The sequence below is a fragment of the Zootoca vivipara genome, chromosome 3 (genome assembly GCF_963506605.1).
Source record: "Zootoca vivipara chromosome 3, rZooViv1.1, whole genome shotgun sequence".
NCBI lineage: Eukaryota > Metazoa > Chordata > Lepidosauria > Squamata > Lacertidae > Zootoca > Zootoca vivipara.
The window spans coordinates 47097013-47121025 of record NC_083278.1 but is presented as its reverse complement, the minus strand read 5'-3'; the positions used below and the strand labels follow the sequence as shown (position 1 = coordinate 47121025).

At 39.1% G+C, this 24013-nt stretch overlaps 1 protein-coding gene across 1 annotated transcript in view; it reads right to left on the bottom strand.

Annotated features, from left to right (window-relative positions):
* Positions 1–762: 762 nt before the first annotated feature.
* Positions 763–24013, bottom strand: part of LIN28B (lin-28 homolog B) — a 72169-nt gene continuing 48918 nt past the window's right edge. The window contains exon 3 of the mRNA XM_035109315.2: positions 763–5043. Coding sequence (XP_034965206.1) covers positions 4671–5043 — 373 coding nt within the window. The 3' untranslated portion in view covers positions 763–4670. The remainder of the gene's footprint in view (positions 5044–24013) is intronic.

Genomic DNA, 24013 nt, shown 5'->3' with positions numbered 1-24013 from the left:
TGAAGCTTGATTTTGTTTTATTCCGGATTGATTTATTTGATGTTTTAATGTTTTGTAAACCACTTTGAGATATATATATATATATATAGAGGGGGGTCCTAGATATTAAATTAATAATAATGATAATAAACTCAATTGCAAAAAAGGGGAGAAAGGCACCAAGACATTCCATTGTGGTGACTGTAACATAGGTTTAAGGTGCCAATTGGTGATTAGATTATATATCTGAGTTTCTAACACTGGCTACAACAGGAGCTGTGGCTGCAGTCTTGCTCTTCCACTCTATGCAACCATAACTGCATGAAACAGAATGCTTGAATGAGGCTAATGTGGTTTCTTAAACCAGTCTCCTGGTTAAAGCACTGCTTATAAACCAAGATCTGATCCTGGTTTGATCTTTAAACCAGTTTTCTGGTTCAACAAATCACAGTATCTTCTTCAAAGCTGAGCATAAAAGTGGAAGAGGGAAGGGAGAGTACAGGGGCAAGGCTCATTCTCAAGTCTGACAAAACATGGTCTATTGGACTGAAATTGTTATGTTTAAAGCTGGTTATTCAGATCTGGACCAGGTATTGATTGCTTACTTGGGCTTGCCCATAGTCAAAATACTAAAAGCCAGGAGTGCATATTTTGAAGAGTTTTATCAAAGTAACTAGAATTTTTGGTGTGGCACAGCTGGGTGGCAAATTACTTCACCAACTGAATTGGGGTGTGAATGGAAATGTTCCTTACATTTAGAAGTACGCCCAAGTTGCTTGTGTGTGTGTGTGTGCTGCTTATATTTATTTAAAGCAGATAATTTAAGTAATTGTTGGCCCAAACCAACAACATGTTTGTAATTTAATTGTAATCCAGGGATACTCAATTAATTGCCACATGCTGCTTCTTTCCCAGAAAATCGGTTACCTTCACGTGTGGCGTTTGTGTGTGAAACAACACCCATTTCCCTTTGAGCTAGAAAAGCAAATCTAAACTTTAAAGAGACTCTCACATCATTTCAAATGGACACATCATGTTTAAATTACATACATATTTGCTGTAACATTGTGCAGTGAAAGCTGTATTAATTGCAGAATAATTTCAAAAACAACAACTGGTATGTACCATAGGATCAACAGCCACCTTTAAGTCCTAAACAGCATAAAGGTGTTTCTTCTGTGGCAAGTATGAGGTAGTTGTTTGCTTGTAAACAGAATAACTTTACTATGCTTTATGCAAACAATGTGGCTTGGAATTTCAGAAATGGTGAGGAGTTGCTCAGCTCACAATTCTGAAAGTCAGCCGCACTTGTGAATGTCATGTCACAAACGTTCACTTAAAAACAGGATTACCACTGTGCTTCTGTTTTAACGGGAAAGCATAATGCAAAAGGTTGATATTTTGAGTTATCAGAAACTCCTTTATATGTAAACAGAGGTAGCTACTATCATCAGCACATAACATGTATATATTATAAAAGGTCTCTTTTTGGTTTGTTTTGAGCAAGCAAGTAAAAGCAAGTCATCTGTAAAACAAAAATAAAAGATTAACATGGCATTTTCCCTGAGCAAGGTCCTTTGTCCTGAGAAGGCTATTTTGTAATAATGACCATCCTCCGATATATAAAAATAAAATGTAAACTTTTTAATAATAAGATAGGTTTGATAGGCTCTCAGTGATTCAGTCTGTGGCTGCTAGAATTTATTCATTTCCTAATAATTTCTGGTCTGGAATTTTAAAGTATGTAAACAGAGGAATGGCCAGTTTTCAAATCCACCATTTCCATCTTACTATATGTAATGGTCAAGGAACTTTGGTTTACATTTTCAAAGTGACCTAGGTTTTGCATTGTTGCTGTTTGACCCAGTTATCATACCTGCTAAAAGGTTATGCAATGCCACTTTGATTTGTCTACATAACTTAAATAAGTTTACAGTCCTTACATAAGGCAAGGAAGTACTCCTCTATACATATAATCACATTCAGTATCGTCAAAAAAACAAACAAAAAACTTTTCATCGTAGCACACCAATAACTTCAGTATAAACCATTGAGATCCACCTCCCTCAAACACTGTCATGGAATTCAAGCAAAGGGACATAGGTTTTGTGCCTGTTACTGAGGTCGCTGAAACATATACATTTTCTGCAGTGAGGTGGGGGGCGGGGAGAGAGGTGGTGGCGGCAGCAGCAGCAGGAGGAATAATTCAAGGTTTGGGTCCTCCAACAAGGAACAAATGTCTTCTCTGCGTAACTCCGATGCAGCAAATGGAGTTACATCAGACTTGACTGGAGGCCTATCAAAACAAGTCATATTGCTGTCAGTGAAACAACAGATAAAACGGGGCTTGGAAGATTCTGGTCAAAGCATTTCACAGTGCAATCTTGCACAAGTCTAATCACAAGGAAGTCCCACTGAGTTTGCATGGGCTTACTCTCAGGTAAGTGAGCAACGGGTTAAGGGAAAATGTTCCGGCAAGATTTTAATGGGAATTGTTTTACATACAACCAAAGTTTCTTTGGATTGTTCCTACAGCAGCTGCCGCTGTCTAGGAGGCAAATAACTTAAAAAGAAAAAGAAAAACCACATGCTTGCATCTTTGGGAATGGCAAATAATCCAGCAAACACCTCAAAGAAAATGCTGGCAATGCACATGGTACCTTTATGCATAATGATGTGTGACAATTTAGTAATGTGGCTTTAGAGAAACCAGCTAGCTACAAGCATTGGCTACAGGTCCAAGGTCATTAACCGTGAGTAGCCTTAATGACTATTCCAGAGCCTATGTCTATTTAATATTAACACAGGGGATTAGTTTCAAAGCATTTAAAAAGAACACTTTATGTTCAATAGGATAAAGAAATATTCTAATGATCAACATGACATATCTATGGTGGACACAGGCTTATTTTGGGGTTAATGATAAAATAATAGGCAGTCAAATGATTGGCTTCCTAATCTCACTATAAGTTGGAGTTTTCAACATCAAATCAGTTTGGCAACTCCTTAAGAAACTGTTAAAAATCTAGTGTGCATGAAGATTACAATTTTTTCTTATTAAATTTTGACTTTTAAAAAAGGCTGCATTGCTACGCCCAGTTTCCATGGGAGTAGGCCCCATTGAACTCAATGCAACTTGCCTCTATATAAACCTGCTTCAAAACTCCCATTGCACTGTAAATATTAAAGCTTGACATTTGTAACATTAAAAGGCCAAGTGGTTTAAGTCCAGTCTCTCAAAATAGAATCAAGACGCAAAAAGGAAATCTTACCTGTGTTCCCTTTTCAAAAGATGTAAAAATCTATTCACTTATATAGCATGTAATCAGTAAAAACGGAGTCAGAGGAGAATGCTAATTGCTACTGCTGCCTTCATAACGCCTCAAGATTTGCACAAAATAAAGATTCAAGGTGGTATCTCAATACAACTCTAAACAATCATATCAATGTATACATTCTGCCTCAAAGTCACCTCGCCTGCATTTAAACCATATTAACTTAATACAATATTTGAGATACCAGCACAGAAAACTACACATTCATAGTCTTTGGGGGAGGGGAAAGAGAGGGGAATACCTTTAATCCTTTAAACATTGTAGCAATTCTGGGGGTTATTTAAACCAAGACATTACCCTTCCAAGGTGAGAAGTTTATCAAAAGCACCGCTATCCTGGATAATGGGAGCAAGAAATTATTATTTTTTAAAAGCCTTACCCTGAACCCTACAGGGATGTCTTAATATCTTCAGTACCATGGCAATGGCGATTTTAAGTAGCAAAAATTCTTTGGGCTTCCATGAAATAACAGTGGTGATCTCTTCCCCACCCTTTCGTTTTCTTCCATAATAGCAATGATATATTAAAGAAAAATCCCAGGAATGCCTATTCAAAAATTACTCAGGCTATTGCTTTCCAATGGGTATCCAAGGAAACAGAGTGTTGCATGTATACATTCAAGACATGCACAGAGTCAGAGATGGTTTATGAGGACAGAAATGAGCTGCAGGTTGCCTGCTTCCTCCACCCCCACCTTCCTTTCCTGGCACGGCTGCAATTCTAATGCTTGATTAACTGCAGGTTCAGCTGTATGTCCTGTGGTTTAAACACGTACTATTTATAATCTTTTGTTCTGCTTCTAAGTGGCTTTGAATGGGCATTTGCCCATAAATGCAGTCGAAAAACGTTTTCAATTACAAACAAAAACAAACAAACGGCAGTTAATCTTAACTATGGTTTACTGAAATTAGCAGCTCATAACCCTCAATCTGAATTTGTTTCATTTCAAGCAAGCCAGTTAAGATTAACCCCCGTTTGTCAGTTTGGACAAAACATCAAGCTGCAAATAATCAAGAAGAAAACCAGAAGCTTCCCAGCTCCTTGCAGCTGTGCTGGACAGGGAGAGAGGTAGCAGGGAATTGTGGGAAGCATGTGATCCTAAGGCTTGCTGCAGCTTATCCTCATCATAGCAAGTCATGGTTTCTTGTGGCGTCTGAAGCAGTTGAATGATATAGAGGAAACTCAGTTCAAATGGAGTTTGCTTGGAGTGATTGGTCTGGTTGTTTTCAGAATGACCACAGTTTTCTCAACAGTAGTTAAAAGTTGAAGTTGGTTGCATGATATGTGGAATTATTCTCCTTGTGCTTGAATGAGGTAGACATCCCAAGAGGGTAAAGGAGATGACAGACAAAAGCTTTAAGTCTTTTTCCTTTTTTGAACAGAGGGCCCCTTCCGGCTCTGTTCTTCAGGCGATGGAGATAATTTACTCGATGCTCCAGCTTCTTGCGGTGACCTGCCTGAGCGTTCTAAGACATCTGCTCTTCCCTCCTGAGAATAGGATGGAGATGTGTAGCCATAAGCCCCTGACCCTTCTTTCAGGAATGCTGAAGTGGAGGGCTGGGGATCTGCTTCGTATCTTCCCTGATAACTAGTGGGCTGCTGCAGAACAGTTTTATGTGGGCAGTTCGCCACCATGTGCATGATACTCTGACAGTAATGGCACTTCTTTGGCTGCGGAGGTAGTGTACATTCCTTAGCATGATGATCGAGGCCACCACAATTGTAGCATCTGCAAAAGAGAAAGGTTTTCTTAAAATGGAAAAGGCAAAACAGGTGCATTGTTTATTTATTTTTGGCTCTATGCATCAAAAAGTGGGGGAGGGGGATGCCTTATCTGCAATTGTTTGGGTGACCCAAAATATTTAAGACTTATTTTTAAAAGGAAGTGATTTCTTCATTATTCAAAGTTGTCCTCAAATGGAGAGGAAAAAAAATCAAGTTCAAGGATTTATGGGTCATTGTACATGCTTGTCCAATTTGGGAGCAGAATGAGAATTCATGCCACCAAAGAGATTTAGACAACTCTCACACATCTATGGCTTCTTCTAATTACCGTATATTCCAGCGTATAAGACGACTGGGCGTATCAGATGACCCCCAACTTTTCCAGTTAAAATATAGAGTTTGGGATATACTCGCCGTATAAGAAATACGACCCGGCGTATAATATGACCCCGACTTTTGAGAAGATTTTCCTGGGTTAAAAAGTAGTCTTATACACAGGAATACACAGTACTCATAGTCCGGTAAGAAGTGCGCCATTTTCCTGCTCCTTTTCAATACAAACAAAAGACAAGTGACCTGCACAGCTAGGCAGATGTCCATTGCAGTTGCAGGTGAACAGCCAGGCACTTACATATCCAGAGACTGTCTGCTGAGTGTGTTTGAGGCTGGCATGTGTGAGCATACATTTGGTGCATGTTCACTTGTATATCTACACAAGAATGTATGAATAGCCCTACTGGATCAAACCAAAGTCCCATCTATTCCAGCATCCTTTCCTCACAGTGGCCCATGTAAAGACTGAAAGCAGGACATGAACACAAAAGGACCATTTCCAGTTGCGTTCCCCAGCAACTGGTATTCAAAGACATGCCACCTCCAATCTACCAGAGCAGTGTCTGTCACTGGAGATTTGCCTATTTTGCCTTAGTCCACAAGAAACAAGGTAATGACACAATGAATTAAATGAAGAACTGGCAGTAACTAACTCTTTACGAAGTCCCAATTCAAAGATACTGTCAAGAAAACCACCTCATGGCCTACAAATCATGTAAAATTCAGAATATATGATGAATCATGGAATGGGTGGTGGTCAGCAAAGAACCATAGGCATATTAGAAAAACAAACTGATCAATGAAGTTTATCATTCCGACATGTTATTTTACAGACCAATATGGGTAGGGGAAGAAGTGCAGAAGATTCAAGCTAAATTTTAACTGAGCTAGGCAGGGAAAGACAAATGACAGAGCAGCAAGGAAGGGGTCAGCAAAGATAAGATGCAGCAGAGAGGGAAGAAAATGGAGAACGAAAGATAACAAGGGTTCATGGGAGCAAATACAAGTATTGAGTCTTTGATATAAAATCCAATGGATTAAAAGTATCTTGTGGACCGCCCTGAGACCTGTGGGTATAAGGGAGGCATATAAATTTAATTAATTAATAATAGCTGTATATAAAAAGCATGATATTATTATTATTAATAATAATAATAATAATAATAATAATAATAATAATTTATTTATTTATTTACAGTATACCCCACCCATCTGGCTGGATTTCCCCAGCCACTCTGGGCGGCTTCCAACTGAATGTTAAAAACAATACAGCATCAAACATTAAAAACAGGGCCACCTTCAGTTGGTCTTCGCTTGGTGTGTGTGTGGGGGGGGGGGAATAAAGTTTCTAGAGAGCCTGCCTAGGAAGGGTGATAACCCAGGTAGGTGCCACCACAGAAAAGCCTCTTTCTCCTGTGATCCATTGTTACACTTTACTTGGCTGGGGCACCCAGAGGAGAGCCTCCTAAAATAAAGGGATAAGTACATGTGGGAGAAGACTAATTCCCTGGTCCAAATCCATTAGGACTTTTGAGGTCAAAATTGGAACCATGAATTGAGCTTGGAAATGGGCAAAGGACTAGTACAGATGATAAACCACTAGCATATGTTTAGATCATTCGGTCCCCAATTATAAAATTTCTATAATACTGTTCTGGACCACTTGAAATTTATGGGCAACCCCATGTATACAACAGCACAATATTCCAAACAGGAACAAACAGGTTAACAGAAGTTACTGCCCCTGAGGAATTGCCATAGTTGGCAATTGGACAATCAGTTAATAAAAGGTGCTTTGAGTCACTAAGATGATTTGTGCCTCTAATGGCAATGCAGGATCAATTAGCATCTATTAGTACCAATGAGCATTTCCAAACTATGTACCTGATCATGTTCTCAAAGTGTCAGTGGGGACAGGAAATTTCTGTGACTTTCCTCAAGCTAATTTATCTTATTATCCAAGCAAGCTCATGTCTTTAACAAAGCATCCAAAATACTGTACTGCAATCATTTTTAAACAAACTATACCAAAGGAACTTTGCACGAACAGCACTAAGTTATAGGATAACAATACTGCCAGTATAAACTCTCACACAAACGTATTAAACAATGTTATACATTGTATTGCATTATACATTCAAATAATTTTGAGTGTGAATAGGCCTCCACTGAACAAGAGAAAGTGCACCAGGGGGTCAGAAATACAAGAAACAAAGGAAATCTTTGGCAATGAGTTACTGACATAAAGATACAGTAGTACTTTATGTGTTTATTCTTTTTGAAAGTTTAAACATACTCCACTAGAGGGCAGCAAGAATCCAAACAATTAACACTCTCTTGTAGTTTTAAAATCATCGTTATAGTATTGGCACATGTTGGAGGGTTCAGATAAATTTTATCTATTCATATGCTTATTCAGTGATTTAAAAGATGTCTAGGCCACTCTGCTAGACAGCAAGTGGTGGAAATATCATTCCAAACATTGCTTGGAGCACATATAATTTGTTCCCAGCACCTTACAGTGAAGGCAGAGTTTGCTGCCTGCGTTGCATCTGCTGCTAGCAGTCCCGCGGAGTTCTTCAGAGTGGTTTGGAGGTTTACTGGCCCCTGAGGGAGTTAAGATTTTGGAAACACTCTAGGGTAAAATTGCTGGGCGCTGTGATACCATAGCTAGTGCAAAACCACATGAGATGTCAACCCACATTTAACCAAGTTTTATGGAAACAATCTCTTGGTAGCTCAGTCGGCAGAGCATGAGACTCTTAATCGCAGGGTCATGGGGGGGGGCTCGAGCCCCATGCTGGACAAAAGATTCCTGCATTGCATGGGGTTGGACTAGATGACCCTTGTGGTCCCTTCAAACTCTACAATTCTATGATTCTATGACAAGCTGCTTGTGACTATGCATCTGACCACACGCCTGCATGAACCCTGTTCCTTGTGGTTAATATAAACTAGCAAGCAGAGCATGACTAGATGGGTCCAGAGTGTTAATTTATCATTATACGGTGGGGTGGTGCCTTCTGCTTTGAATCCACTAGTATGTGATAGTTGGGGTTTCACTGGTTACTAATATGCATTTTCTTGGGAAGGTGATTGAGAGAACTGGAGCAGCTGCAACCCTTCCTAGTTGAAACTGATTATCTGGACCCGTTTCAGTGGCTTGAATTGCCTTTGTTGCCATGGGTGTAGCCAAGGTGGCCAGGGGGGGCAGCTTCCCCCCTAAATCAAGTAAATTAATAAAAAATACTTAACAGAGATTCTGCCCTCCCCAACACGAAGTGTTGCCTTTGTCTTTCCTTCATTGGGAGAGGGACGAGGGTCTATTCAATCTCTCCATGTTTTGATACCATTGACCATGGTATTCTCTTGAACTAGCTATACAGGATGGGCGTCCAGGGCACTGTTTTTATATTGATTCCAGTCTTACATGGCAAATCAGTTCCAGAGAACAGCATTGATGAAATGATATTTGGCTCCCTAGCATCTGTGTTATGGGTTGCGTCAGGACACTATTTTGTCTCCTTTGGTATTTAATATCTATATGAAGCCACTGATCATTAAAGGATTTAGAGCAAAGTGTCACTTGTATGCAGATGATATGCCTCTCTCTCTCTCTCTCTCTCTCTCTCTCTCTCTCTCTCTCTCTCTCTCTCTCTCTCTCTCTCTCTCTCTCTCTCTGAACCACCCCACTGTGTAATGATAAATTCACCCTAGTTCTGCAGCAATAAAACTGCTAGCACATTTGCAAAGGTAAGCATGGTCTGGCATGGTTTCAAACTGGATGGGGGATTGCATGTTGAGGGGGTTTGGGCTGCTGAGCTTTGCAAATGTGCTACCAGTTTTACTGCTGTACCACCTGCTTTACAACTGTACTCCTCTGACAGGGTTCATACAGTACTACAAGCTGGGTTTTAGTGTTACAGTTCCAGCCCCCTGGAATCAGTTGCCAGCTGAAATTAGACAGACAATTAACATCCTGATGTTTAGACAGCTACTGAAAATATTTGTTTATAGTCTTTCCCTGAACTGTGAAACACTTAATAGGTTTATAAAATAAACTGAAAAGATATAAGGACAAGAAGTGTAACCGTCCCACCCATTTTGATTAGCATAGTGGTGTTATAGTGACATCTTGTGATTGACAAGTGGGTTGATCCACCCACCTGCCAAAATTGGCGCATGGGATGGGGCCAAGCCAAAAAAGTTCCCCACCTGTGGGCTATAATATGGTTAAGAGCCCTCTTTAAATTGGATTTAGTAGCTGTCCCCTACTGAACATGCTGAGTCCTACTGATCCATTAAGAAAACCAGAACTGAAGATAAGCTTGTCTACCTTCTCTGATAGATGTTTCCCTTCAATTTCAGTAAATTTGTTAAGCTTCCTTCACCTTTTAATGAACATATGCAGAGAGATTACCGGTAAATTTCCAGTGAAGAAACCCAAGATCTCTCTGCAATTAGAAGTAGTTTTGGAATTGTTTCTCAAGGCCTGCTTTTTGTACTGACCACAATGCCCCACTGGGGACCTTAGCAACTGGCGGGGCGGGGGGAGGGCATTTCCTTTCCACAGAAGGAACAAACCTTATCATAATACTTTGACAACTGTTGCATCCTTCATGTGATGCAGAGATCCATGGCCCACTTTGTAAGAGGGACCATTGCTAACTTCATACGGTTGTATACAATCTTGAGGGAAAGTGAATTTGTAAAGGGGGGGAATGGACAACTAGTCCTTATTTTAAATGGGGGGCATTTATACCAGATATTTTGGAAAGACTACTCTGAAGAACTTTTTTTTAAAGGAATCATGCAACACAAATATATGCTTGTACACATGTGTGGGAGAGATTGAGCTTGGTGCAGATGAGAGATGGAGAATCAAAATACTGACACTTTCCACATGGCAAGTAGCACTCTCTACATGACAAGTGGGGCATTAACTATCCATTATGCTGCCTGTTGGCCTTTGTTATGTAACAGAACATGGACTTTGGCAATGCGGTGAGCCACCCACTAGCCTCCCCACCTTTTTCAGACTTCTAAAGGTTTTTGGGAACATGTGGTTGCTTGGCTCACTGTGTAGCAGGAGACCATGTACCTTCTATGCAGCCCCACAACTCTCCGTGGAGTGAGGAATTTTAGGATCAGAGTTGCCTCTCCAAACAGGAGGGAATTTAGTCAGTTGCCACATTGTAGTAGGCTCCCTGGTGGTTATAATACTTTCTGAAAGCCTTGTCAATAAAACTGTCCTCAATCCTGCTCCCCAAACCACCACGATTTCACAATGCACAACGAACTTGAAGCAATGCTGTGGAACAACATCTTGTAGACTGGTGTGAACCAAATTGCATATTTGTCTGCCTAGAAGCTCATGAGCTAAGGCAATAAATCTACTTTATATGACATAGCAGAAAATATTTTGATGTGATACAGGAACTGGATTTGGCAGACCATGGTCCTTTTGCTTAATAAAACAAAACAAAACCACATTCACCTGTGCATATTCAGAGTAATCCATAGTCTGTGTTACTGCTTCCCAACTAACATTTGCTCAAGATCTTTGTTTTCCAAATACTAGAAACCAAATAAATAACTGCTTTTTGAGTTTGGAGTAGAACCCAAAATAGGAAAAATTCATTCCTAGACTATAGCATTTTTAATTTGCTCATATGTTATATCTTTACTCTATGCGGAATTAATATCATAGTAAATATATTTGCTAGATTTTCCTCAGTAATTTCATTTGTTAAACAAGGATTCGTGCCTGCCCTCCTTGCTTTCTCAACTAAACATTCTGCTATTACTTTGGCTTCTGTGCCTATTTGGTTACAACGAGACAACTTAAAACCATCCCCTTCACCACAGCAAACAGACCCATTTCTTAAGGGTTGTTAAGGAAGTAAATATAAACGTCTAGGTTGAAACATACCGAGGAAAGATTTAGTTCAGTCAATATCAGTACGCTCATTTTTCTTCCTGTGCTAGAGAAGATCAGACTCAAAGTATTACCTTTACTGGGGAAGGAAATTCATTCTGAAAAATCTATAAACTCCAGTTAAATGACAAAATAAAGTCAACATTTTTATGGGAACCCATATTTAGGTCAGCTGCTTTTGTTTAGGTCCATATACACCCAGAAGCACAGTACAGCCCCCACCCTTTTCTTTGTGAGTTCTAAAGTAGGCTAAAGTGTTTCAGCAGCAGAAAAGAGGTAGGCAGCAGCCATGGACAAATCAATTTAATCAGTCACTATGGTATGTACTGCCGTTATCCAATTCACTGAACCATTTCACCTTCCCAATTGGCCAGCTGTCAGGGCTCTTGATTCTACTCAAGGGGGCCTCATCACCCTTTGCAGATCACATGGGTTTACCCTTGATAGATAAATAAAAATAAGGAAAGTTTGAGGTGCAGGGGATTATTTATCATTTGCAAATAAACGCAGCTTGAATTTTAGGCTTTCCACTTCCCTTCTAAATAAAACACTTTGTAATTAAGATTCAGTACTCCTTGTTTGTCACTTAGCAAACAGACTTTGTGGTCGAAAGACTGCATGATGTCGCACATTCGCCGACTTAAACATGTTAGGATTTATTTTCCTATCAGTTCACACCCATTTCCTGAAATATCTCCTTTCTCTAGGAATTTAACCAAAATGAAAATGGGTAGCTGCTTTGAATGCACGAATGTCACATCACAGCATCACCTGTGAATTATATAAAATTGGGCAGTGGTGGGAATAGAGGGTTCAAAACAATTGAACTCTTTTTAGACAGTGTTCCTTAACTATATACACTGCAGCTTCAGAAACTTACTCTGTTATGACATATAAAATACTCAGTTTAACTTTCCATGTGGTATATACAAGGATATACTGAGTATTTTGTGTGCCATAACAGGACTGGCGTGTGTAGAAACATCAGAGTAAACCCTGCTCTTAAAAATAGCAATTTAATGATTTATGTAGCAGAGAAACTCGAAGTCATTTGACTTGTATTTTATGCTAAATGTTTCTAAAATAAAAAAGGGGGAGATTATTTATCTTATTGTTTTATTGGGAGGGAAAACTCCAGCTAAGAGATGCAGCCCTTTCCCCAAAAACATTCAGAATATAAAGCAAACAAAGTGATGGCAGGTTTCTTAAAAAGCATTTAAACTGGTTCATCAGACATAAAGCCATGACCCTAATTAAAGGTTGCCTTTCATATCTAATGAAAATATTGCAGAAAATGAACAGAACTACTCACATATTTACACTGTGCATAGAAGTTGCTGATCTGCCCCAGATCTCTAAAATATATCCTTCAAAATGTACCTATTAGTGTATGCAAACAAGTGAATACTACCAGTAGTTTGTTTTCTTTGAAACAAAAATTAACATGTTGGCTGATTCTGAAAGCTACTATGATGAATCTTCATTCTTTTTATAAATAATGGCAAGTAAATGTAAAGATACCCATATTTCAAAATGGAGAGGAACAGGTTGTATTTTCTTTCTTTTATTATTATTTAGTTATGATTTTCGATTATAACAAAAAAAAGAAAACATTTCACAAATCATTCAACAGTACAGTAATTCTAATATTTTCAATCTCGACTTCCCTCCCCCTCTTTCTGCAGTTCCTTAAAATTGTTTTCATCTTTCCCTGCATAAGAACAGGTTGTATTTTCTGTACATGACAGTGAGCTACTGAATGCAAATTTTTAAAGAATTCTTACACACAACAATAAAAAAGTTCTCAAGAATTTTCATATCACAGAACTTGTCCTATCTCCAGTACCTAGAGACAATAGAATTGATAAACATTTTGAAACTATTCTGAAACCATTTTGAAACTTGTCAACCACTGTAACCACTGGATCATAGAAATTGCTTGTTTATCAACTTAAGTCAGGTAAGAAAAAGAATTCATTCATGAAATGTGATTAAGTTTTATGCTGTTGAGCGGGGAAGATGGCTCTATTTCCTACCCTGAGCTGCTGGCAATTGGGCAGGGGAAATTTAAGAGAAAGCAAAGTCAATATAAATTATTACGAAAAAGCTGAACTTGAAGCTGAAAGTGGATTGCACATAGCTAACATTTGTTTCCAGCATAGAGATGACATTTATTTTGTCTTTTACATCACCTCTGGCCTATATTTTCCAGTGCAAAGGGACTTGTAAATAGTTGGCTTTAATTTCTGCTCAGCTGATTTAAGCAACAAGGAAAGCAAGCACTATAGTCTTTTTCAAGCTATAATAATACGATTTGGACCATTAATCCAATATACATGGCAAACAACCTTATCATTTGTGTGGTTTACAATACAATTTGTTGCCAAAATTATTTATTTTTGCCAGAATTATCCACAAGTGACAATATGCAGACAGCTTTGAATTACTCACTTAATAGTGTTCTTCAACGATGGAATGTGGGGGAACTGATCTGTAAAAAGTTTCTGCTGTTAAGAGTTTTAAAAGCTTTGTCAAAATGTGTATAAGGAATACAAGCTAGTTGTTCATAAAATGTGGCATGTGTTCTAAAAAGCTGGGGAAAATTAGGAAGTTGAATAAATTAAAAACTAAAAAGAAAGTTACTATCCTATGCACACTTATTCAGGAGTAACTAATGGAAATCAATGCATATCAGGCAGAACAGCTTATAAAAATAAAGGTATGTGTTAACCAACCAACTCCACAATGTCATCTGAAGGAAATTTAGTGTTTGAGAAAGCAAAAAACAGGAACATTTATATAATTATCCTCTTTTGGTTCCAAACATACATTACTAAAGAGGGAATGACAAAATAGATTATAATATTAAAAACAACAACAGCCATTTGTTTTTCATTTTTTAAAGAGATGCTACTGTGCAAGTATAGCTAATCCGACATTTGATAAAATATTAAGATGATTATAGCTTAGTTAAAAGGGTTCTCAGTACAAAAAAACCCTGGAAGATAACACCCACACACTGTGATCTTTTAAATCAGGAAATCTGACATGCAATTTCCTGGACCTGCACCTTAAAACATTATACAAAAACAAATCTCTTCTTGTTATAATGAGAAGACAAGTTTTTCCTTTAAAGAAATTGATCGTTTTAATGTTTATATTAGGAAATAACTTATTATTATGGCCTGTGCCTCTTAATCTAAAAGACACAAAGTACACGTACAGAGCCTTTAAAAATTGTTCTGCATATTTACATTATTGTTTTAATTGTAAACCCCATTGACATTTAGAGCAAGTTCACCGGGGATTAATATTATTAGTTTGAACACTACAAACACTGAAAAAGAAAATGGACTGAAAGCGAGTTTTACAACAAGCATTAAACAGACAAATGCTGCTACCGGCACTTGAGTACAAATACTTTTTGTCGGTTCCCCCCACCCCCAAGTAAACAAAACAAGTTTTATGTGAACAATTGAGAAGCCTCAGAAGAGACACGCATGATGGAACCTTACAATGAGATGGGGGAAGGGGGAAGAAAAGAGAGGAATTCATGTGGGCTCCAGATTCTGTATGACATTCAATTTGGCTTCTTTATCTTCCTCCTTTTCCATAAAGACATTTAGAATACTATAAAGGAAAGTGTTGTTGTTGTTGTTGTTTTTAAAAAAAGCCCATTAAGGAAGTGTAATGCATTTCACAAGAAACAATTGTATAAAATACTCCCTTCCCCTGTAGTTTTTAAAAAGAATGCAGGGATTTTGAAAAATAGAAATTCAAGAGACATGAACCTTCTTTGCAGTTAATCAGGATTATTCCCATGTTTTCTTAAACAGAAAACTGAATTGTTTTAACCATTATAATAGTTGAATATATAATTGCTGCGACAAATAAAAGAACTGAAGTGAATACTAATCATCTCTGTTTTATTGATTTACCTCAAGGCAAAAACACTTGAAGAATGTTCAGATACTTTAACATCTTAATTTGTTGCTAACATGCAGATTACCTCTGCTAAAGTTTGTCATAAATTTCTATATTGTTTTGGTTATCAACTGGACATGACAAGTTCAAATAAAATCTTGCATGTGCCTACAAGTTTTCTTCCTTTCATTCATGAGGTACATAGAAGTTTCTGGATGTGGAATTGCAAACTAGAGGCTTTCAATTATTCCCCTCCCCCTTTAAAGTGAATACAAGGGACTTCAAATTCATTTCATGCATATTTCCTCAGACATTTCCACCATACACACATCTTATAATCCTTCTTTGCATTTTAATAATATTGGATGACATTAAATCATATCATAATATTGCCAAATTCCATTTTAATTAATTCAATTAAAATTATGCATGTGCTAAGTGTTTTCTTTTTATAATAGCCAATCACTGGAACACATGCATTGGCTGAAGATATAGCCATCTTTACGTTCTTCTGGGAAATGGCTTCTTGATGATATACTCACGGTGTCTACATGGAAACATGCTGGTAAATAAAGTTTTAAACTTATGCAAAGAAGAAGAGAGATTCAGCACCTGAGCCAATGATTGAATTTATGAAGCATCTGTATGGCAGTTGGGAAGAAATACATTTGCAGGAAGAAAAAGCAAGTGAAATAAGAGGGCTTGTCTACTATTAAAGGAGCTGGGGCAAAAAATATAAACCTGCATGTTTAGCTCCTAAACAATTTTAATACTACTTTTCTGTCACTGTGCAGAAACAACTACTCATGATCTGTTAAAAGAAATTGTTAAAATAGCAGCATGAAATGCCAGTTTTCTAGTTTTCAAAGTTTTTTTTAAAAAATAGTAAGCAGTATTCTTACTCTGCTTACTATTACAAATAAATTCTAAAGCAGTTTACAGAGAAAAATATATTATAATCATTTCAATAAAGAAATGAAGACAGTTCTACTTGTATTAAATAATGAGAGATAGGACCTTACAGAATAAAGAACCTATTTTATTTGCTGATAAACAGTTTGTGAATAACACTCAATGATATTTTGTCATCTTCTGTAAACTTTTATGAGAAAGGAGACACACACGTGAAAAAAGTTTGTTTTCCCGGCAAGAATTTGAAAAATAAGCGTTATACAGTACATGTAAAGATGTGATAACCATATGAAATAGGTGGTGGAAAAGAATAACTAGTATTTTATAGTAAAAAGGGGATAGCATTTTATAAATATTTGTTTGCTAATACAGATATGTTAATTCATATAAATTATTATTATGTATTTTTGTGTTGGAGTAACGTGAGAAAGAGCAACAAGCCTGACTTAGTCCCTCTGATAACCCAGACTTAGTTTGAACCTTTGGGAATTCCCTCCCTTTTCATGTGAACTGGTGCAGCTCTCCTGTTTTCTGGTATTCAGAAAACAACAACACTTGGTATCACAGAATTGTAGAGCTGACTGAAAGGGACCACAAGGACCATCTAGTCCAACCCCCTACAATGCAGGAATCTTTTACACAATGTGGGGCTTGAACCCATTACCCTGAGATTAAGAGTCTCACGCTCTAGCAACTGAGCTTTCCCAGCACTTCCCATTTGTCAACACTTCCAGGGGCTCAAAGAACTGCACGTGCATTTTTTAGTTTTAATTCTTGTATACAACCATGTAAATTTGTATAATCAATTATTACTTTCCCCCACATTGCAGATGGGAAAGTCAGAGAGGGTGGGTTGCCTAAGGCCATCCAGTGATCTGGTTCCTCTAACAACACTAAGCCAAGCCATGACTTGGCATGAATGAATGTGTAGGTTCCTGGACAGAAAACTGTTACTCCTCCATCAGTCCAGCTACTGTGAGCCAGGGCTACCTAGTCAGTTCATGGCAGAGGTGAGATTTGAACCTGCAACTTCCTGATTTGTAACCTGGTACGTGCATTCTTCTGAAATGAAGGCTGTGAAGCAGCCACAGAAAATGAAGTTACAAGTTGGAATGCAAGTCTGGATTTTATGTAAAGTATAAGATGTAAAAGGCAATTACTTTAAATCAGGCATGGCCAAACTTGGCCCTCCAGATGTTTTGGGACTACAACTCCCATCATCCCTAGCTAACAGGACCAGTGGTCAGGGATGATGGGAATTGTAGTCCCAAAACATCTGGAGGGCCGAGATTGGCCATCCCTGCTTTAAATCAATGACTGCATGAAAAGGTGCTTTCATACAAGCAGAAAGCACTCCTCTAAGGCAGGTCTCCCAATTTTACTCTCTATCTATTGAACTCCCTGCACCACCTCCCAGAATTACAGAGAATCCTACAAATCTTAAGAGCAGTTGAAGGCTTCTAGTGTGTAGGAGAGGGTTGATGAACAACTGCTAGACTTCCATGAACAGAAGTGATTTTCTGCTTCAGCAGGTATCTTTCAATTCAACCCAGCATTCAGCTAATATTCAGTTTAAAAATTGTAGGAATGACTACACATTAGTCAGTTTAATGCTAATAATGATTACTGACCAATGGAAAAGAAATGATGATTGTTTTGAACAGTTGTAAAGTGTTTGCAACATTTTGAACTGTCTGAACTGGCAAATTACGATTGTTTAAGGTATGGCACTATTCTTCCGGGACCCAGGTGGCGCTGTGGTTAAACCACTGAGCCTAGGGCTTGCTGATCAGAAGGTCAGCGGTTCGAATCCCTGTGACAGGGTAAGCTCCCGTTGCTTGGTCCCAGCTCCTGCCAACCTAGCAGTTCGAAAGCACGTCAAAATGCAAGTAGATAAATAGGAACCGCTACAGCGGGAAGGTAAACGGCGTTTCCATGTGCTGCTCTGGTTTGCCAGAAGCGGCTTTGTCATGCTGGCCACATGACCTGGAAGCTATACGCCGGCTCCCTCGGCTAATAATGTGAGATGAGCGCGCAACCCCAGAGTCGGTCACGACTGGACCTAATGGTCAGGGGTCCCTTTACCTTTACCTTTTACTATTCTTCCATTCGGATCTGATTTTCAGTTCAGCTATACCGAAACAACTGCATCAAGAAAAACGATACATGAATAAGGGCGGGTGTTGACTTAATTTCTATATATTTGGGCTTGGATCCAGAGTTCCTATGTGCAGAATCCCATTTGTGCAATAGCAGGAAGGTTACTTTGCCAATTCCTCTTCCCTCCTGAAAGTGAGGGGGGCGGCGAAACGGTGTGAGAGGTGGCATGGAGAGGAGAAGTGAGTGAAAATTGCCTCTCAGGATCACAGTTCCTTCTGCAAAAAGAAGAAGAAGAAGAAGAAGAAGAAGAAGAAGAAGAAGAAGAAGAAGAAGAAGAAGAAGAAGAAGAAGAAGAGGAGGAGGAGGAGGAGGAGGAGGAGGAGGAGGAGGAGGAGGAGGAGGAGGAGGAGGAGGAGGAGGAGGAGGAGGAGGAGGAGGAGTAGTTTGGATTTGATATCCCGCTTTATCACTACCTGAAGGAGTCTCAAAGCGGCTAACATTCTCCTTTCTCTTCCTCCCCCACAACAAACACTCTGTCAGGTGAGTGGGGCTGAGAGGCTTCAGAGAAGTGTGACTAGCCCAAGGTCACCCAGCAGCTGCATGTGGAGGAGCGGAGACGCAAACCCAGTTCCCCAGATTATGAGTCTACCACTCTTAACCACTACACCACACTGGCTCTCACCACAAAAGAAGAGTCTGAAGCACTTTCCAATATTAAAATTAAAGCTACAGGACACCAACATTAGTCCAAAATACAACAGCACTACAATAAATAAATAAGCATGCATCCCACAACAGATCTACTTAATATAATATAATCCGGCATGAAAATGATGCAAATTTGATTCACAATTACCTGATCCAACCCTAGGCATGTGCAACTAGTTATATATAATGGCAGCTTCATATGCATCAAAGCAGCACAACTGGACTCATGCACTGCAGTGCAGGTGAACATGCATTCGAGATACATACTCATGCACCTTTTGCACACAGAATTCTGCTTCTCCTGGTTGCCTCACATAATGGGTTCGGGGAGATAATGCTAAATACATGAAACAACAACATAAGTTTAAGTGGGCTACGCTTGGGTAGCTACCTTGCAAAGTTAAAGGGTCTACTGTTCTCCTCATTTTTATCAATGACTATCAAATGTCACCACTGAAGCAAGAAACTGAATGTTAATGTGATGCCAAAACTTTATTCCAGCCTTGCAATAAGGCAGTTGCCTGCCTGGTCACCTGCTCAGTCTTGCACCTGCTGCTTCTCAGTTAACTCAATTTATCCTGGGATTAGACCAATACAAGGAAGGATAGGGCAGCTGCAGCTGCCACACCATACATGCATGTATATTTGGGCAAAAGTGAAATCAAGTATTCGTGTAAATCAATGACACATCCTGATCTTTTCATGCATCCTGGCCACCGTTGCATAAGTGCATTCACACAGGTGGAACAGCCACAGCAATAAGAGCTAGCAGCCAGAGAAAGTAGCAGGCAGGTAACCCCATCTCAATCCTTATCTGCAGGCTGCTTTATTCTATGACCACAGAAATAAACAAATCTTTCTAGCCTATGTGCCCAGAACTGTGGTAGATTCAGCTGCTGTTGCATTTAAGCCATAAATGTGTGCAAAACTTCCAAACACTTTGTTTAACAAAGTGACAATCAAGTAGCTGCTTTTAAACCGAAACAGTATCTCAATCAGTTTTATTTTACTGAAACATTTATTGAATAATGGCATAAGGAGAAGACAAGCTTTAGAAATTCTGAAAATTATTCCTTAGTTTCTAATTTCAAGATCCAATGCAACTGGTTTCTATTAAACTTTTGCTACATTTTTTTTTATGTCTGAGAGGTTAAAATGGGCTTGGAACCAGTTGCAACAAAAAATTAAGGCTGCACAAATGGTTTATAGGGTAGGTCAGTTGTGTCTTAGCTATAATCACTGCCAGCACCCCTCTTCTTACATCTCCCAGATCGGAGGTGATTTGGTACATATAAGGAATACTGGACTGTAGCCCTTGGCACAGGGGCTGGTTAGAGGACTCTGCCAGAGTTTAGCATTACTGAACTCTGAATCAGCATTACATTCAACCCAGGGGTCCTGGTTTTAAACAAACTCAACACAGTGGGTTAATTTAATAAGCTAGTTTCATTAAAACACATGTTATCTCCTTGTTATGAAACTTAAGAGTTTGCTATATAAACCAGGGTCCCTGGGAACACAAAACTGAAACTAAACTCTGAAACAGTACTCCTCCCAGCCTTACAGGAGAATGAGAGGAATTAAATTCTTGAAATTTAAGGGTGTTAACTGGCTTGTTCTTTCTTATCACAGAATTGGAAGGGACCCTAAGGATCTCATCTAGTCCAACCTCCTGCAATGCAGGAATAGGGATTGGACCTGCAACCTTGGTGTTATCAGCACCATACTCTAACCAACTGAGCTAAATGAATGTCACTTCAATAATCAAACTAATAAGAATATATTGAATTTGGGAGAGCCTGGCCTTGATCTAAATATAAGAATAGGCATATCTATCTATCTATCTAGTGAAAATAGATTAGCTAAATGAAATAAAAACTTAATAGTAAGTATTTTGGCAAAACCAGTCAGCACCAGAAAAGTTCTAAACCACTCTAGATACCATATTCTCATGAATGTTTTTCTCCATATTTTTTTTCTACCCACAAACTAGTGGATGTTCATAAATGAACTGATCTTGTGGTAACCACATAATGAAGGCCGGCTGACTTTAAGCTAGTGGGTTTTTAAAACCTGTCTATAAACCAGAATATTCCTCAGAGAAAATGGCTTTATTACTTCGACCGTAGTAAAACTTGGAAGAGAGAGAGAAAAGGGTTTGGCAACAGACATGGAATCAAAAGGCTGGCCAAAAGGTAGGAATAGCAGCCCTGACTGAGGTGCAAAGCATTATCTGAGGCACCTCGAGGGGACCAAAATGTGAAAGACAGATGCTGGCCTGCTCAAGCTGATTCTGGAGGATTAGTTTCTGGGTGTTTTAAGTGGAAGCAGCTGGGATCCTCTGCAGGAGACTCCCTTGAACGGAAAATGCAGTTTGCAGAATGACAAGTCGATCTTGAATGTTGGCGAGACAGAGAGGCCAATACCAATAAATTGGAGAGAATAAGCAGCACGAAAAGGTGGGGGGGGCAGGGTGGAAATGCTGTTTGCCACAGGTTTCCTGAACACATAATGAATAGGCAGCATCTATAAATGGCAGGGCAAGGAATCCTGAAACAATGGTGAACAGAGGAGTGCAGCTATCCTCTAGGCAACACAACCAACAGAAGGCTTTGTGAGGTCCCATCAGGAAAAGGAGAACAAGATTTTAGGGACCTAAGAAGAATTCCATCTTTCATATTTAAAGAGAGACACAAGAGTAAATTTAAAAACCATTTGACTGCTTTCTCCATTATCTCCCTTTTTCCAGAAACATCTATGTCATGCATCCCCAAACTGCGGCCCTCCAGATGTTTTGGCCTACAACTCCCATGATCCCTAGCTAACAGGACCAGTGGTCAGGGATGATGGGAATTGTAGTCCAAAACATCTGGAGGGCCGAAGTTTGGGGAAGCCTGATCTATGTACTATCTGGAAATTGACCAATGGTTTGGAGAAGAATAGCGTATTTTAATTCTATTCTGCCAACTTGACAATAGGACGGTGGCAATAACACTGAAGATTATACAACTGGCTGCAAAGCAATTACGCATGCCAGATTGTCTAATCCTCAAAGACTGCCTCTCCCCATATGAACCAACCTGGATCCTGCAATCATCATCTGAGGTTCTTCTTTGTGAGCTTCCTCCGTGAAAGGTCCCGAGGGTGACAACATGAGAACAGGCCTTTTCTGCAGTGATTCTCCAAATGTGGGATGACCACTCAAAGTAAGGCTTGCTGACTTTTGCAAGTCAAAATGCATCACTGACATCTTTCTATATACTTAACATATACTTTAAAATAATATTTGTTTCTGTATTATAAAATAACTTCTGATCTTAACAAATCTTGATGTAGGCATAGGAATAATGTCAGGAAGGGATAGGTTCTATCCATCTGCTTGGTTTGGGGATTGTTTATTTATTGGTTACCTGTCATTCAGTGTCATGCTTTTCAAACTAGTTTCCAAAAACATGTTGGCTCAAAGCTGTTTTTAAAAGTTCGAAAATAAGAACGATAAGTTTCTGGATACCAATGACAATTTGTAGTAGGACAGAGAGATGCTAGTGCCAAGCAGCCATCTATGCATGCTACAACTAGCCAGAGTTTCTCTTTTGCAACCACAAGACACCTATATATGTACCAAACACAAACACAATGCTATGGTTCTTGAAGGAGCTATTAATATAGGATAGTGCACAACAGTTTTAATGATTTAACGAAATAACATGAAATTATATTATTAACATCAGCAGAATAGTATGGTTCTTTTAAAGAGCAACCAATAGATGGGTAGCTAAACTTACGAAACTGATCAAATTTAAGTAAAATGCTCTCTAGTTCTCTCAAGAATTTGAGTTCTTCATCCTCTCAATCATCCCAGCACCCTTATACATCAAATAAAATATATGTTGTTGAAAGCAATGCTTTGGTTTCACATACCAGTTGCTAAAAAGGACTCATATTATTTTATTTATATGCCACCTTTCTCCCAAAGGAGCCCAGGACAACAAACATGTAAGTGATAAAACAAAACACCTAAAATGTTTCTGAAATTGATCTAGGTGGGAACACCAGACGTATTTTAGGAGAATTTTCTTTTTTATATATTCTACTAAGCATTTGGCAAATCTTGGTTTCCCTATATTTACTAACTTGTTTTCAGCAAGTACCATTACCATTACATCCAAAGAGAAAACACACACACACACACACACACACACACACACACACACACACCATATATAATATATATCTATATCTATATACCTAATCTATCCACCCACACACTTTGTTTTAAGGGTGCTAGTGGTGAGTCAGGTTGAACCACCCAGAATCACTCATTGTTCAAGCTTTGCATTTTTCCATAATGTTGGGATATAGGTCCATAAAAGGTAAAGGTAAAGGGACACCTGACCATTAGGTCCAGTCGTGACTGACTCTGGGGTTGTGCGCTCATCTCGCATTATTGGCCGACGGAGCCGGCGTATAGCTTCCAGGTCATGTGGCCAGCATGACAAAGCCGCTTCTGCAAACCAGAGCAGCACATGGAAACACCATTTACCTTCCCGCTGTAGCGGTTCCTATTTATCTACTTGCATTTTGACGTGCTTTCGAACTGCTACGTTGGCAGGAGCTGGGACCAAGCAACGGGAGCTCACCCCGTCACAGGGATTCGAACTGCCGACCTTCTGATCAGCAAGCCCTAGGCTCAGTGATTTAACCACAGCGCCACCTGGGTCCCATAGGTCCATAGGGCATCATAAATTCTCATCCCTTGAATATATTGTTTGTCTGAAAAGGATCAAGCTCTGTTCTCAGACAAACTGGCCTTTTATCTTTCTTTAATGTTTGTAAGCAGCAATATTTTTCCTCACCTGCATCTGATGAGAACAATCTTTTCCAGCAGGCATCCCCAAACTTCAGCCCTCCAGATGTTTTGGACTACAATTCCCATCTTCCCCGACCACTGGTCCTGTTAACTAGGGATCCTGTTAACTAGGGATCATGGGAGTTGTAGGCCAAAACAATCTGGGGGCCACAGTTTGGGGATGCCTGTTTTACAGCATCTTGTCAATCA